The 17,814-nt window shown below is 32.1% G+C and overlaps 2 protein-coding genes across 2 annotated transcripts; both read right to left on the reverse strand.

Annotated features, from left to right (window-relative positions):
- Nucleotides 1-9,832: 9,832 nt before the first annotated feature.
- Nucleotides 9,833-11,796, reverse strand: LOC105646359 (putative xyloglucan galactosyltransferase GT17). The gene is made up of 2 exons (XM_020684223.3): nt 11,300-11,796; nt 9,833-11,047 (listed from the first exon to the last, which is right to left on the reverse strand). Exons 1-2 carry the CDS (start codon nt 11,666-11,668, stop codon nt 9,983-9,985), a joined length of 1,434 nt encoding a protein of 477 aa, XP_020539882.1. The 5' UTR covers nt 11,669-11,796; the 3' UTR covers nt 9,833-9,982.
- A 1,458-nt stretch (nt 11,797-13,254) lies between these two features.
- On the reverse strand, nt 13,255-15,009 carry LOC105646360 (putative xyloglucan galactosyltransferase GT17). The gene is made up of 2 exons (XM_020684222.3): nt 14,532-15,009; nt 13,255-14,450 (listed from the first exon to the last, which is right to left on the reverse strand). The coding sequence occupies exons 1-2, from the start codon at nt 14,895-14,897 to the stop codon at nt 13,392-13,394; spliced, it is 1,425 nt and encodes a 474-aa protein (XP_020539881.1). The 5' UTR covers nt 14,898-15,009; the 3' UTR covers nt 13,255-13,391.
- Between the last annotated feature and the right edge of the window lie 2,805 nt (nt 15,010-17,814).

Consider the following 17,814-nt stretch of genomic DNA (forward strand, 5'->3'; position numbering starts at 1 on the left):
TATATAATATTATTGTGATATTTAAACAGGTAGATAGTCATATTTCTAGGGGAGGTTCTGTCGAAATTTCGATAGAACCTAAACTAGTTTTAATTAATAACATAATAAATAAGCTTATTTAGATAAATTATATAATTTGATATATAATAAATAAAGTGCTCTAATTATTTATTTATTATCATTATCATTCATTTAATTATTCAATTATTTATTTATTTTCATTATTATTATTTAGTACTATTATTTATTTATTTTATCATTGTTATTTATTGTTAATATTATTTATTTATTTGCATTTGAATATGGATGTCTAAGTGTGCTATGGCATCATGATATTTAATTGATTTCTATGCCTGCATTTAATTGCAATGCTTGATTAGTTGTGATGTGAAAATGTTTTGCCATGTTTGTGTGGAGTTGGAATGAAGTGGGTCACCATGGGTTTATAAGGGCGGTCCACGAGACTGTTGGCCATATGGGAGATCAGCACCCTGTGTGCATTTGATGACATGATATGGATAATATGAATAAACCACAGGGTACCTCCTATTGGTATGGAAAAGAAAAGAGAGGATGGAAAAATAATGAGAGGGCCGGTCAAGTGAGGATTAGACCGATCGGCCATATATGGAGGATCGGCTCCCTGGTGCACACATTATGAGAGGGTGGGCCATGTGTGAGGACGGCTCATTGTGGGTTTCAGTAACGCTACAGACCAATTTCCACGTGATGTGATTATGTGAAGATGTTAATAATTGTGAGTGCTGGTGATGTGCTATTTGTGTGACTGACTGCATGAGCATATAACTAGTCGGATGACTAGATTGATATATTTACACATTCGTGTGAATGCATGTGTTGTGCAATAAATATTATTCGTTTTAAACTCACATCTATTTATTTAACCTTTCTAGGAAATAGATTTCTTTTGTCCCGGTTAAGCTCTGTTCCCTTCATGATATAGCTAGAAAAGAATCTTCTAATTTCAGTAATTAATTTATTTACTAACAATATGTATGAAAACTTATTTGTATTTATCTGCTAGATAACTCCGCAGTTGTAGGTCGTATATTCTGCTAGTCATGCGATAAGATAAGTATGATAATTTATGTACCCATAAATGTTTTATTTATCTTCCTAAGTTTATGTATTAATGGGACGTCCATGACATGAATGTAGTATATTGTAAATTGGGCCCGAACTGTGAAATGTTATAGATGATAAATTTGAGCCGAGATATGATAAAATTTTAAGGTTTATTTTCCTGATAATATAGGCTGAATGTTTGAAATTTATATTGAGATAGTAGATTTTAGTGTTTCAGGCTTACTACAGGTCTCAGGGACCTTAAACTTACTTGGGCTTTAGTGCTGGTCCGGCCCATAGAAATGGATCGTGACAGTCAAATTCTAGCCATTAGATTGAAAAAGACGAAATTAAATCTACACAATTTTATAATGAAGACAAATTGGTGTGTGCACCTGTATTACTCATCCAATGGTTTAAGACCAAGGTTTTATGCTTAACTACCATGCAAAGACCAAAGAATTTTATTTTAAAAAAAGATTCCTTATTCAATAGTTAAAACACCAAATCATATGGTTAATAACGTTGTATACACCTATTGTCCTAAGGTCTTAAACTAATGCATTCAATTAACCCAAAGACAAAATAAAACCACTCATTTTCATGCACACACCCAAAACCCACGTATCACTCCTTCTCTTCCCATTTTTATCTTTCTGTTCTAGCTTATTTTCATCTGTCGTCCTCGAATCATAGCCCCTGTCACATTGTCATACATAGAATTTAATTTGTAACATAAAAATCCCCAAATTATTCTTATTGTACCCTCCAATCAATTTTCTGGCAAAGGTCCACCGGAATGCTGATACGGATAACACAATTATCAATAATTAAAATTTTTTTTTGCCACGTAAGCATGTGAGTCAGCTATATATTTCTCTCTCCCTATTAACTCCTCTCTATTGCCACATCCGCCCTCTTTCTCTCACTCCTTTGCTTTCTCTCTCCTGAATGTCTCTCTCTCACTTTATCATGGACGCCACAGTAAATGGTGCATTTGGATTAGAGTCATAGTCAAGTATGGAACTGCAGCGTGCTCTCTATTACAACGTTGTCTTTCAATCCCTATTAGAATTTAAAGCTACTATTATGTTGAAGCAGCTAGCATTAGACCTTTCTATTTCCCTGAGAAAGGGATACGATCCTGAGATGTTCATTTTACTTTTTTTAACACAAAACATAAGTGAACAAATAATTAGAAAATAAACACAAATTTATTTTTGCTTTAAGTTAATAATGGCAATCATCAAGAAATTATTTACATAAAAGCTCGATAAATAAAGTGACTCGGAAATTGAAAATCATAAAAAGAGGGTTGTAAATTTTAATTAAAAATCGTTAAGTGCAAAATATTTAAATGAATAAAAAAATATCTTTGAATTCAAAACAAAATCAGTATAAGTGAAAAAGACAGGTAGCAAAATGGATAAGAAGACAAAGCATCAGTTATGGTTAATCTACATGATTAATAAATTATTTTCAAAAAAAATTATATTTAAGCAATTTTTGGTTCTTTTTAAATAATCTAGACATAACGCACATACCCACAAATGCAAAATTTGCTAAGGAGAAAGCAAAATCAAAATAGAATAATTTGCAAAGTTGTCTATACAAGATTTGAAATGCTAGATTCTTTGATTCATTAATAACTGAGATAACTTCTCTAGTATAGAAACCGACCTAGAGATTATAGGCACAAGCTCTCATTTCTTAACACTGAAACCTTCTCTCCTCTATCTCTATATCCACTGAAGTGTAAGCTTTGCCTGCCATCAACAGATCTGATGCGATGATTGATGCTATCACCTTGCATAGGCATAACCCTCTCTTTCTCTCATTATTTTTTAGAATACTCATAGCAAAAACTCGAGGATAATATAGAGTGAAAGATGGATGATTGTGGTATAGATATCAGAGAGAGAAACAGTGAGAGGTGAAGTCAAAAGAAGCAAAGATTGAAGGGGATGGTAAAGAAAGAGAAAGTGCATATGGCATTATGTTCCGATGTTCCAGTTGTGAGATTGAAAATAAAGAGGGCTGATGTGACAGGAGAGAGAATGTTAATTGGGAGAGACAAAGATGACTAAGCATGATTAAATAGTAGAAAAATTACTATAATAGATGATTGTGCTGTCCACTCAGCATTCTGGTGGAGCTTTGCCAGAAAATTAGTTGTAGGGATTTTTCTATTCCACTAATGACGGTTTAGGAGTTTTTATGTTACAAATTGAATTTTACGTACGATAATGTGACATGGGCTATAGTTCAGTTACGAAAATTAACCTTTTGATAGCCTCGCAAAGCGGGCAAATCTTGTTATGTTATTTTTATATAAATTGCATGAATGCATGATTATTTTTATATATTTTACATTTGTTCGTGCTGTTTTTGTTTCAAAGTAATTTCAGGAAATACAGTTGGAGCAAAGATTTATTTTATACAAAAGAAGACCAAAACAAGTTGAAAAAAATGGAAGAAATCCTTGATCCAGCCCTCACGACGCGAAGCAAGTCGCAACAAAGAAAATGCCCAAGTCTCGAGCGCTACCGGAGGTCGCGCGCTCAACCTACACCGAGGAAAGGCAAGTCGCGAGCGCGACATTCACATACGCGGGCGCGAAAAGCACTTTTGAGAGGCAGAAGGTTTGCCAGCGAAAGTCGCGAGCGCGAAAAGCACTTTTGAGAAGCAGAGACATTTGGAGCAGAAGTCGCGAGCACGAGTCGAGATTTCCAGGAGACGTAATTGCTGCCTTTTCATCAGAAATACATATCTTTCCATGCAAGGGTCGGGACTCTTCCCAAGAGAAGTCTCAAGCACCTTTTGGCCAACCAATCATCACCAAAACCACCATCACTCTCCTCCTCTATAAATAGCAATCAAAGTGAAGCAAAAAGAGGATATTGTGAATACTCAAATTTTGAGGTTTAAAAAGCCTGTTTTCCCAGACTGCAAACAGTCCGGCCAAACCGGAGGCCATTCGAAAAGTTCACCAAAAGTATTCCAATATGGTACTTGAAACGTCCGAAAAATTACGAGGATCGCGGAACTGGTCCCGGAATATTTTTTGGAGGTACAAAACTCCCGAAAAAGCCTTGGGAATGAAAAACTAGCGAGTGGACAGGCCACGGTAGCAGCGCCCGCCGTCCACGGCGGCAGCGCTGGCCCTCTACGGCGGTAGCGCCCGCCGTCGACGACGAAGCACCCGCCCTCCACGGCGGTAACGCCCGCCCTCCAGCCTGTTTTTCCCTATAAATATAGCCCTGAATCGACAGTTTTACTCACTCAGTCTGTGTTGACGGACGCTCTCTTCTCCCCTACGCTCCTTGCGGTTCTTTTACTGCTTTTTTGCATTTAGTGTAGCCTTTTATTACTCTGCTGTTGTGATATTTGGTCACTTAATTAAATTAATTTTAATTAAATATTCCCCAAACGAGGAGCTTAATCTGGAATTTTCAAGCTGAAGCTAAGAAGCGGCCGCCAATTAACTCAGGTAATAACGAAACTCTGCCCATTTAATTTCAGCATTTTGTGCATATTCTCTTCTACTCCAATTCTGAATTAAACTGCTGCATAGATGCATTCACGTCATCAATTTGGCAAATAAACTGCCTCAATTAAATATGATTAAGCTTAAATGCCCGGTTAATTAACAATCATGGTGTTAAAGCCTAAATCCGACAATATTGGCTAAAGTATCTAAGTCAATTAATGACTATGGTATAATCGCCTTTATTTCAAACAGTCCGGCTTAAGTCCAATTAATCAATAATTGTGGCTAAATAGCCTTAATTAACCACGTTTTTTTTTTTTTTGGCAATAAATTGTCTATATTGCAATTCAATTGATCACTTTTTGGCAAACAAATTGCCTATAAATAAGATTATCCATTTTTAGCGATAAATTGCTGAAATCGAAAGCTTTGGCAAAATGCCTTGAATTAATCAATCTTTTGGCTAAAAGCCTTAAATCAATCAATTTTGGCGACAATCGCCCAATCAACACTTTTGGCAAACAAATTGCCTAAATAAACCCATTTTGGCTAAAAGCCTTCAAATAATCACTTTTGGCAAACCAATTGCCTAAATCACATCAACTTTTGGCAAACAAATTGCCTAAATCAATCTTTTCAGCTAAAAGCCTTAAATCAACACTTTTGGCAACAATCGCCTAATCAAATCAATCAATTCTTTGGCAAAATGCCTGAACAAAATGCACGAAGCATACACACATTCATGCATTAAGCATACCCATTCAAAGCCCTTTAAAAAAGGCCTATCGAACTACGTCGGCTTTGATCTCTCATTCAAACGAGAGTACGTAGGCACGTTCGGGAGTTGACCCCGAGCGGCAAGTCGAAATCATCAAAACACTTTATTGGTCCAATTGCATCATTACCTTGCAAAGCATTCACACTTAGGTTAGTTAATTGGCATGACATAGTCTCGGGATCCACCTCAGGTTTGCAAACTATGCCTTAAGCATTGGGATAATTAATCTAGTAATTAGGTTAATTAAAATTGGAGTCAACTTAGGGTTTTTTCCTAGTTTACCCTAAAATAATTAAACAAGGTGGTGACTCACACATTCACGTGCATTTCTGCCCTTAGTCATATTCATTATATGCCTATTTTTAGGGGAGGGGTTCACAGATATATAGAGATTCATATTGAAAGTTAGATTCAGAAACAGAAACACTTAGATTGTATTAGGAGAAGTGTGTTAGTAGTACTTAGAGCAAGTTGACGAGAGTCACTTGTTATTGATTGTGCCAAGAACATCAAGAAGTTCCTCGAGGTGTGCGCCCTCCGGAGGCTTGAGTTAGATTACTTCTTTCTCTTGTTTTATAGACTTGTTGTGTGTTGTTCTTCATAACTCTTCTATGCTAAGCAACAATTTTAAATTGGTAGTATTCAATAAAAATTCCTTAAGTTATCTTTTGATCTTTGTTTAATCAAAGTTACTGAATTATATTCTCAGAAGGAAATAGTTTAGTAAAGATCAAAGAGATTTAATTCATTGAGTTGAATTTACATATGCATATTTCACTTATTTCTGTTGAAATTAAATCTGTCTTATTGAAATAATCAAAGAATAAGAATTAGGTTTAATATTTAACAAGATAAGGTTTTTATTATAAGTAGAAATACCTATAATAGATAGTATAATTCTATACTGAGAAGTTGAATTATATCTTACCATATGTAATTAAAGAATTCTTTATTGTTGTTACAAGCTTTTGCATAGAAAAGGAAAATCCTATGTATGATTAATTATTCTAAGTATTTTACTACACACTTATCTTTAGAGTTCATTAAACATTAGATTTAGCATAAATAGAAATTAATCACTTCTGTATTCGTATTCCTGTAAACACATCATTAAGAGTAAAGTAGCAAGTGAACTCAACCCGTTCCTCGTGGGATCGATCTTTTATTACTACGTTGCGATCCGTATACTTGCGAGAACTCAAAAGAGACGCAACACCTTTCTTTCTTTTTTTTTTTTTTTTTCCTTCTTTCTTTCTCCTTCTTTCTTCTCTTCATCACCATAACTGAACCATCTTCTTCTCCCTACTCAAACACTTGTGTTTCTTCATTAAAATAAGATATGATGGAGGACTAAAGGCCTATACCACGGTTTTGAAGCTTATTTTGCAAGATCAAACATTTAAGAGTAAGATTTTCCTTCTCTTATGCTATTAACACTTTCTCTTTCATTTAGATCTTGTCATATTTTTCAATTCCATGGCTAGTAATGCATTATACATGTCTTAGTCATCTCATTCATTATTTTATTTTTTTTTTCATTTTAATGGATTTTGGAAGTGATTTTAGAAATTTTGATTTTTGGTAGAGAAAGATCCAAAATCAAAGGGAAAATAAATTATTCAAGCTTGATTTTTGTGGATTTCTAGCTTTTAAATCAAGGTTTGTGTTATTCTCATCGATTTTTGTGCTCCAAGACTTCATTTTTATGCTTTAAATGAGTTGATCTATGTTTAAGGTGTCTCCTTTATGCTAGAAATAATTTTTATTAAAATTTTAGTTTATGCTTTTCATATTGACCGAATTTAATAATGATTTTTTTTTTTCAAAAATCGATCTTAGTTTTTAGGGATTTGATGCTTAAATCTATATGTATGAGTGTTGTAAATGCTAAATATGGATTTTTGTGAAATTTAAATATTGTTATTTTATTTTTCTAAGATTGGCTAAACCTTATAGTATTATTTTTATGATGTTTAAATTTATTTTATATATGTGATATGTAAATACTGTTGTGTGATGTTAAAGATAAATAATAATAATCTTAATAAATCTTTGGACTTGATATGTAAAAATTTAATTGAGATGAAATCTATTTTGGGTACCAAGATGATATTTTCATGTCTCATGGACTTATTTGGACATGTTCTAAGGACTAAAGAGGAAGTTCCATATGCTTAAGGAGGATTTCGACAAAAAGAGAATTTTAAGAACCAATATGACATTTTGTAAGGATCCAAATGAAATTTGCATTTATTATAGACTAAAGAACAATTTGGGACTTGATTAAGGACTATAATTATAAATTAAACCCTTATAAGGCTTAATTGTGGACTATGGATTATTTAATACCATTAGTCTATTTATTCCAAGTGGGATCCATTTATAATCGATAAGGACTCCAAGGACCAATTTGTAATATAGCCTTAATTGAGATTATGATTAATTAGGATTAGTGATAATTAAGTATTAGTAATGAATTAATCGGTTAGTAGTAATTTAATTAAGTGGATAAATAGTTAATTGGTGATATGTAGATTAATTAGGTACTTAATTTGTAAATAATAGGAATAGTAAAAATAATAGGATTATATGAATACTAAATAAATTAGGTAGCTAATTAATACAATTTAAGAAGTTAAAGGAATATTAGGTTTAAACACCCTCTTAGAGCAATAATTAATTAATTGATCCACTTAAGTCCCAATTAGGAGAATATTATAAATAAGTGAAATATGGATTAATTAGGTGAATTAATATAGATATACTATGTGAAAAATTAGTACATTGGGAATTGTGCCTATTAGTGAATCATGAATGATTATGTAAAAAGTATGTTATGATTATGATTATGTGACATGTAAGTGTCATGGTAGAATATTTTCTGAGATAAAATATTCTTTATAAATACTACCTACATTCCATAATATTTGTCACATTTGTGATTTCAAGGAGTAATAAATATTTTTTTTTACCCTTTGTATATGACCAATAATTATTACTTCAATTTAATGATTTTCTTAGAGAATTAGTATTAAATTAAGGGTAATATAGTCAATTTACTCAATAATTTATTGTAACTTAGACAAATTAATAATTTTCTTAAAGGACTTGAAATTCCAAATGTGACAAGTATATGAAACAGAGGTAGTATATGTTATGGATTTATGCAATTATATAAGAATTATGATTAATTAAGTATGATTATGTGATTTATGGAAATGAATTTATGATAGAATATTTAGCATGGAAAAATATGATTTTTATGAATAAATAGAGTTTATGAAAGAGAATATTTTCAGACTGTAATAAAATATTTCGGTGTAATTATGAGTCCAGGTGTTTTATCTATGAACATTGATATGTATGAATTATGAAATGAATTAATTATAATAAATATTTTATCGGTCTTAGTCTACTTGGTTGAGTCAGTAGTTGTATAAAGATATGACATGTCATAGGAATACAGTATTGTCTATATGTGATACGCAGTGTCTTATAGGGGCTAACGAACTTCGTTTTATAGGAGCTAACGAACTCCACTTTTATAGAAGCTAAAAAACCCCTAGTTAAAAATCCTATTTTATGGATATGACCATTTGATTTCGACCGACGGGTAGTATGATGTTATATGCACTTTCGAGCTGTATGTTTATTATATTATATAATTAAGGCACTAGAATGTTTTTATTTGAGTCAGAATGTTATGAACTAAATATTTGAAACAATAGTTTTATTTTCAGAGTCATAATATTTTATGGCAAGTAATGAATATCTTAAATGTTTTCAATTAAAAAGAACTGATTTATTATCTATGTTGAATTTTTATGAGATGTGTTGGATTGTAGATTGAGAATGCGGAGTTGTGTTGGGTAAATAATTTTGAAAATAATATTGAGTTATGGATGAATTATAGAAGTGTTTTAAATGTTTTTCTGTGACTTTGTGATACTGAATATATAAGGGAAACTCTTGCAGTTATTCTATAGGATTTCTCCGAAAATTTTTCTAAATCATTTTTGTAAAACTAAAAGAAATGTTTTTAAATTATTAAGTATTAAGCATGTCGGTTTAATACTTCAGTGTTAAACCTAACGTGGCTCTTAAAGTTTTGTTTTACGAAACCGGATTTTGGTGTCATATGAAGTGTATGTTGTCGTTAAGCAATATGGCAACATTTGCTATATGTTGTTTTATCTCTTATATCTTAAAACATATAAGTTGCAATTTGAAGTTATAATATGTATTTGTAACATGTTGTTAATTTTGTGATTTGAGATTATAGAATCTAGAATTCAATAATGAACAATCCGTATTTGAAAATAAGGATTTTAAAGTCATGAATAAGGCACATCATTTTTAATGTAAATATAAATCTTTAATGTAAATCTATTATTTTAGATTATCAAAATGAATTTTATAGATTTTCTTATCTAATAATAAAAATTAAATAGAAAGTAATTTCAATTAATGGAAGTAATTATACATAAAAAAACTCTACTCTTGTACTTAAATTGTTTTATCGAAAGGAAAGAATTACTCTTAATAATTAGAATACGAGTTCTATTGCTTTAAAAAAAATTTTTTTTAAAATAATATGGAGATATAAGAGTATTAATCAGTAGATGCAATTAGTCTACAGCTCCTATCTTGACGCGTACAAGTTTGGCAAGTGCTGCAACTGCAACATCAATGGCATCTTCGAATCCAACATCAGTAGCATTGGGGTGGGCATATGTAAGACTTGGCATTAACTCTATTATTCTCCTTCGCATTCTCTCCACTTTCTCCTTTGAAATCTTCAAAAGCTCTTCTTCTATCTTTCTCTTCTCAATTTCACTCCCTTCAATATAAACCGAATACTCATTCCCATTCGCCGGCAAATACCACCTATACTGGGTGTATGCTGAGTGCGGGGAGAAAAACACCGGTATGCAACCCGCCAACAGCGAGTCAAACGTGGATCGTCTAGTGAACGAGTCTCCCGGCGCTTGCAAGCAAAACTCGGACTGACTCATTACTCTAAGCACCTCACTCGGTTCATGGCATTTACTTGTACCATCATTCCCGCATTTCAATAGCTTGCACTGGGTTGACTCGTCGCATTGCCTTATTAACTGGTCTCGGATCGCTGCTTTCTCCACTCCCTTCCGTGCACCGCCAATAAAAGAGAAAAGGTGGATTCGCTTGGATAGCCTCATCTTTTGCTGCCACATCAGCATCTGAACGACACTGGACGGATGGAAATAAGAAGGATACGGTATGCCATATTGGTTGGTCCCTCGCCATGGCTGTCTCTCTAGAGTTAACACGGTCATGTTTTTGACAAGTGGCAAATTTAGGAGGCAGCTGGCTCCAATGTCTGGCCCACTATCGGATCTCATGAAATCCCACGCGGTTCTCCCCAGGACTAAAAAATGATCCCTACCGTGATGCCTCTGCCACCAAAGATGATTTTTAATGTACTCTATTAATCGAACGGCTAACTCATCGCGTACAGTAAGATTGGATTCGCGAGACATGCTGGACATGTGGAGACCTCCATAGAAAGGCACGTAGAAGAGATTAGCAGTAGCGGGGTCCATGGTACGACATGGGTGGTTTTCTAAGCGGGCATGAAAGATCATCTCGGCAACAAATTGGTTCGTGGCGAACCAATTGGCGCCGGTCAGAGGTAAATTCAGAAATTTTTTTATCTGCAGTTTAAAATGTATATATAAAAAATTATGTAAGTAATAAACTAAATTAAAAAATTACATAAATATATATATATATATATATATATATATATATATATACAGATTAAATTAATCCTAGTTTGAAGTCATTGCTTTTAGGCTTTTAAAATTTCGATTTTTTTTATATTTTAAAAAATATACATATTTATTTCCTGAAATTTAAAATTTTATTTTTACTACCTCAATCTCAATATTCTAAACTTAAATTACCGCGGAGCTTCCCCTGCTGGTGGTAGAGAGCGGTTGACCGAGGCCCTGATTGGCTACGTGCGGACACATGTTAGTGTGAATATTCAGATGGGAGCAGTCGCGGAGAAGACCCAAGTTGAATTCTAGTGGCAGTTGATACAAATATAGTGATACGTTTTCTGGGCAGTTTATATTTGTAGCAGTGCGGACAGGAAGGTGTTTAGTATAAGAAAAGGAAAAGCTAAAACAAGAAAGTAAAAGAAACCAAACAGAGAAAAGGATTAAAAGAAGGAGAAAGTAACTTAAGTAAGAATTAGTAGTAAATGTGTTGGAATGAGTTTCTTTTGTTTTGGCCCATGGAGATGCAATAAGATGTTTCTTGGAAGCCATGGATGACACAGAAAAAGGAAATGGAGAAGTGTTTGTTTGGTTTGCATGATAATTTCATGCTCCAGAAAAAGGAAAAAAAAGAACAACATGGATTTAATTTTGGTAAGGATATCTCAAAAGAAAAAAAAAAATCAGGAAAGATGATAAGTATAGAGACAGGTTATAATTAATGAGATTTCCTCAGCACATGCAGCCGTTTCCGTGTCCTAATCACGCGAAAAGAATGTAATTTGGTTGATCTTTGTTGGTGCATAACTTCTGACGCAATTTAGAGTTGGTGTGCATGGGATGGGCCTCAATGGGAATTATTTAAAATATTGGAACTTAAAAATGGAGTATTAGTCTAGTCTCAACCACTACGCATGTAATTTAAAATATTGTAACTTCTTTTTTTTTTTGGAAAAATCAAATGCTTATATATTATTCAAGCCAATTTGAAAAACATCATTAATTAAAGATGGAGGGACAGTATTTGAACACTGAGTATGGAGTTTCTTTAAACACTCGGAAGGGAACGTTTTTCCTCTTTTATTGGCCTACTTAACGCGAATTCAGATTAATCAAGTCAGTTAGCTTCGGACATCGAATATTGAAAAAAAACCAAAAGAAAAAAATAATAGTGGGATAATATCTTCACTGAATCGGTCATAGAAATAAAGGATTGTGCTAACATACGGACAGTCTCATTCGTTAAATTAAACTAATTTATGTAAGGGCAATCCGTGAAAGGAGCAATCTATAATCATTAGTTAAATTTAAGCACAAGATAAATCAATATCAGTGTTAATATCAGTATTACGTATCGCACTGATAGCCATAAGACAATTACTTTCCACAAGGAACCTATTGTCGGTTACATTTTTAAAATGTTGTAACTTTAAAATGGAATTTAGATCTATGTGAGGGAATAGAATAGGATGGATAAAAAATTCACCAAAATTTTCCATATTGTTAAAATTTATATACCAAACTTTATTTAATATTTTTTTTATAATCAAGAAATATAATTCCTTTCGGACTGTAAAATATCCGAAAATTGAATTCATGTTCTCTTTCTCAGGGGGATTGAGATCGTTTACACCGCAGCTAACGTCTTATTATTTTAAAGGGAGAGAAATTAGGATTTTCACCAAAATACCCCTAAAAGGTTTGAGAAAAAAATGATGAATTTACCAAAATATTTTCCTTTTTTTCCTTTGAAAGGAAGAGGAGATAATATATTTGTTAAATACAAATTTAGTTTAGGGCCGATAAATTAACTTAGTTTTTCCATTCAATAAAGGTTTTGTCGCTTAGTAAGCAAAACTGTTGCTTAGTAAGTCAACTTGTAAGACAAAAATTTGATATTTATTAATTTGAATTAAAGTTTTTTTAAGCTTGGTTCGCGTTGAAATGATTTTATAATTTTGAAAATAATACAAATTAATAAAGGTGTTTTTTCCCATCCCATATTTTTTTCCCTTATTCACACTTATATTATATTATATATTATTTTAGAGTTTCTTTTACCTAGTAAAAAATAAATAAATAAATAATGAGTAGAAGAAAGTAATTATGTATAAATTGTTCACTCGAAAGAAAAAAGCTACTTTAATAATTAGAATATGATTATTATGTTTCTTCAAAAAATTAAAAAAATAATATGGAGTTATAATAGTATTAATCTCTATAACAATTCGAATATGATTAATACTTAAATATATCTCCATGAGATGCACTTAGACTACACACCTATCTTGGCGCGTGCAAGTTTGGCCAGTGCTGCAACTGCAACATCAATGGCATCTTCAAATCCAACATCAGTAGCATTGGGGTGGGCATATGTAAGGCTTGGTATCAATTCTATTATTCTCCTTCGCATTTTCTCCACTTTTTTCTTTGAAATCTTCACAAGCTCTTCTTCTATCTTTCTCTTCTCAATCTCGCTCCCTTCAATATAAACCGAATACTCATTCCCATCCGCCGGCAAATACCAGCTATACTGTGTGTACGCCGTGTGCGGCGAGAAAAATACCGGTATGCAACCTGCCAACATTGAGTCAAACGTGGATCTTCTAGTGAACGAGTCTCCTGGCGCTTGCAAGCAAAACTCGGACTGACTCATCGCTCTAAGCACCTCAATCGGTTCATGGCATTTACTTGTACCATCATTCCCGCATTTCATGAGCTTGCACTGAGTTGACTCTTCGCATTGCCTTATTAACTCGTCCCTGATAGCTGCTTTCTCCACGCCTTTTCGTGGGCCACCTATGAAAGAGAAAAGGTACTCCCGCTTTGACAGCCTCATCTTTCGCTGCCACGTCAGCATCTGAACGGCACTGGAGGGATGGAAATAAGAAGGATACGGTATGCCGTATTGGTTGGTTCCTTGCCACGGTTGTCTTTCTACAGTTAACACCGACATATTTTTTACAGGTGGCAAATTTAGGAGGCAGTTGGCTCCAAAGTCTGGCACACCATCAGATCTCATGAAATCCCATGCGGTTCTCCCCAAGACTAAAAAATGATCCTTCCCATGATGCCTCTGCCACCAAGGCTGAATTTGAATGTCCTCTATTAATCGAACGGCTAATTCATCGCGTATCGTATGATTAAATTCACGAAACTTGCTGGACACGTGGAGACCGCCATAGAAAGGCACGTAGAAGAGATTAGCAGTATTGGGGTCCATGGTACGACATGCGTGATTTTCTAAGCGGGCGTGGAAGATCATCTCGGCAAGAAACTGGTGGCTGGCAAACCAATTTGTGGCGGTGAGCGGTGAATCTAGAAATTTATTTTTCTGCAGTTAAAAAAATTTAATAAGTAAAAAAAATTAAAATTAATGAAATTAATATATAAAGAAATAAAAGGAAAAATGTACCAAGGATCCGCCTTTGGTGGGGGTAGAGAGCAGTTGACCAAGGCCGTGATTGGCGACGTGCGGACACATGTTAGTGTAAATATTCAAATGGGTGCAGTCGCGGAGGAAACCCAAGTTGAACTCTTCTGGTAGTTGATATACATAGAGAGATACGTTCGAGCAGCTAGTTTTAGCAGCATTAGGGGGAGGAAGGTGTTTGGTATAAGTAGAAGAAAAGCTAAAACAAGAAAGTGAAAGAAACCAAACAGAGAAAGAGATTAGAAGAAGGAGAAAGTATCTAAAGTGAGAACCAGTAATAAATGTAGTGGAATGAGTTTTGGAGTACTTAGTCCATGGAGTTACTGTAAAATGTTTCTTGGAAGCCATGGATTGACTATACACAGAAAAAGCCTTAAGAAAGAAGGAAGAGGAGAAGAGTAAAAAGAGAAGAGAAGATGAATGGGTTTGGTGATGAAGAAGGTTGACTAATGAGAATTGTTCTCCCACATGCAAGATTAATAATGCAATTTGTACAGATTAGTCTTTGCTAGTTGTCACTTGGTAGCTTCTAAAATGAACTAATAATGATGAATTAATTATTAGTCTACTACTAAGTTTTTAGTAATTTAATTTCAAAAAGAAAAAAGAAGTTTTTGGTAATTTTATTTTGGCATCACTTGTCATTATACATGCACACGTACAAGAAACAAAGTTGCTAGTAATCAATTTATGATGTCCAACGATCCACCTAAAATCCAGTTGTATTTAATAGAGTTAACTTTTAGAACGAGGGTTCATTTTGGCCATTCAATTTGAAGGTGGAAAACATCCAAATCGCCTAATCGATCAAATAAATTATAATTATAATTGAATTATTTAAATGTATTTGAACAGTAAAAAAAACCAAACAGATGATCAGATGTCTGTGAAAATATGAAAAATAATTCAAAATGAGAATTTTATCGTGAATATGAATTAGGATAGACTTGTATTAAAATTTTATGGAAAATTTTATTTTTTGCTTTAAATTAATAACTAGTGTTAGATCTCGCGCGATGCGCGAAATAATATTCAAGTATGAAATAATTTTTTATAAGTTGAACACAAACACAACACAAAAATTAGATGGTTAACACGAACACAACATGTTTAAGCCGTTAAATGTCATAAACAGTTAAGTGAATCGTGTTGATCCATATACAACTCGTGTAACTCACTTAATATCATAAATAGATTAAGTGGATGTATTGACCTATATACGACCCACTTAACCTGTTTATAGTATTTTTATCTTTTAATATATTTAACTCCAATCATATTTAAAAATAACATTTCACATGTAAAGTGTATAAATTTTTCAAAATTCATAATTAAAATTAAAAAGTAATACAACAATAAAATTTAAATAAGTTTTAGTTGGAGTATTTATATCTAATACTAAAATTACTTTTTTACTCTTAAATAAACGGGTCACTCGCCTAACCTGCGTGTCAACCCGTGACACAACACGGTTATATTCGTGTTATAAATGGATCACTTGTTTATAACACGAACTTGTTTAACCTCAATCCTATTCCATTTATTTTGCGTGTTAGGTGAATTGTGTTCGCTTTTCGTGACCCATTTTGACACCCCTAGTATGACCTACATGAAAAAATGCATACACACTATTAATGTATTTATCAATAGTGATAATGATTTTGAGAATTGAACTAATTATATTGAAATAAGAAATTAAGTATTTTTTTTATTTTATGTTTATGATTTATTATAAATGATTGTTTATTTATTTGAAATGTTAATATATTATACTTACTTAGTGTAGTGTGTCCTAAACGTGTGGATCTCCTGCTTCTTTAAAAATTGTCGAATCGGTACGTTCCTGTATCACATGATGAAGTTTTTTTTTTTAATTTATTTTTGTATCTTTTTTTATTAATGAATAAACAGAAAAAATAAGAAGGGACTAATTTTTTTTTTTTGGAAAAACTTTTGTTACTTATTTTTTTGATATAAAAGAAAAATAAAATTAATTTTTCTCTACAAATTTATTTGTATAAATTTTTATTTTTCTTTTATTTTGAAGAGAAAATTATGGGAATTCTTTTCCCTTATATTCCTTTCTATTTCCAAAACAAAAAAAATTTTTGCTTATTAATATTAATATAGTTTTTTTTTCCTCCTATATGATATTAGCTGAAAATATAATTGCTTTTTTTTTTTCCTTATGATCCGCACAATGCACAGGGTAATATTAAAAAATAAAATAGTATTTATAAAATTATTCAAAAATAGTAAAATTATATAATAAAATGATAAATTGTATCTTATTGATATATGCTGAAAAGTTGCAATCCTAAAATATGTCTTCTTAAGTATCATGCGAAAATTTTCATAAGGTATGCAATAGCAAATTAAAGTCATGCATAGTATGACCTACATAAAAAAAAAAAAACAAACACACTATTAATATATTTTTCAATATTGATAATAATTTTGAGAATTTAACTAATTATATTGAAATAAGAAATTAAGTATTTTTTATTTTATGCTTATGATTTATTATAAATGATTGTTTATTTATTTAAAATATTAATGTATTACTTATTTAGTGTAGTGTGTCCTAAGCATATTGATGTTCAACTTTTTAAAAATTATCATATCTGTATGTTCTCGTATCTCATGTCCCATGTCCGTGCAATCTAGTTCCTGATATATGAGATTACTCCTTACACTAGACTAATTAACCAAGTTTTTTTATTACCAATAAAAATGAAGTGTTTTTTTTTTTAATTTGTTTTTGTGTCATTGAAATAAGAAATTAAGTATTTTATATTTTACATTTATGATTTATTATAAATAATTAATTGTTTATTTGAAATATTAATGTATTACTTATTTAGTGTACTATGTCCTAAGCGTGTGAATGTCCTAACTTTTTTAAAAATTATCGTATCCTGTTTCTATGCAACATAGCTCCTGGTAATGAAACTACTCTATACACCAAGCTAATCAACCAAGACTTTTTTATTACCAACAAAAAATGAAGTGTTTTTTTAATTTGTTTTTGTGTCATTGAAATAAGAAATCAATTTTTTATTTATTTTGTGTTTATAATTTATTATAAATAATTGTTTATTTATTTGAAAATACTAATATATTATTTATTTAGTATATTGTGTCCTAAGTGTGTGAATATCCTACCTTTTTTAAAAATTATTGTATCTCGTACGTTCTTATATCTCGTGTCCTGTGTTTGTGCAACCTGGCTCCTGAAATATGAGACTACTCCATACACCAAGCT

Source organism: Jatropha curcas, chromosome 7, assembly GCF_041381405.1.
Source record: "Jatropha curcas cultivar XTBG-Jc1 chromosome 7, XTBG_Jcur_1.0, whole genome shotgun sequence".
Taxonomy (NCBI): domain Eukaryota; kingdom Viridiplantae; phylum Streptophyta; class Magnoliopsida; order Malpighiales; family Euphorbiaceae; genus Jatropha; species Jatropha curcas.

Excerpts from the sequence above, each read along its gene's own strand:
- LOC105646360 (XM_020684222.3), bottom strand. The coding sequence starts at position 14,897 with ATGGCTTCCAAGAAACATTTTACAGTAACTCCATGGACTAAGTACTCC. Across the intron at positions 14,451-14,531 it reads CCACCAAAGGCGGATCCTTG|AAAAATAAATTTCTAGATTC; the intron begins GTACATTTTTCC and ends TTTTAACTGCAG.
- LOC105646359 (XM_020684223.3), bottom strand. The coding sequence starts at position 11,668 with ATGGCTTCCAAGAAACATCTTATTGCATCTCCATGGGCCAAAACAAAA. Across the intron at positions 11,048-11,299 it reads CCAGCAGGGGAAGCTCCGCG|ATAAAAAAATTTCTGAATTT; the intron begins GTAATTTAAGTT and ends TTTAAACTGCAG.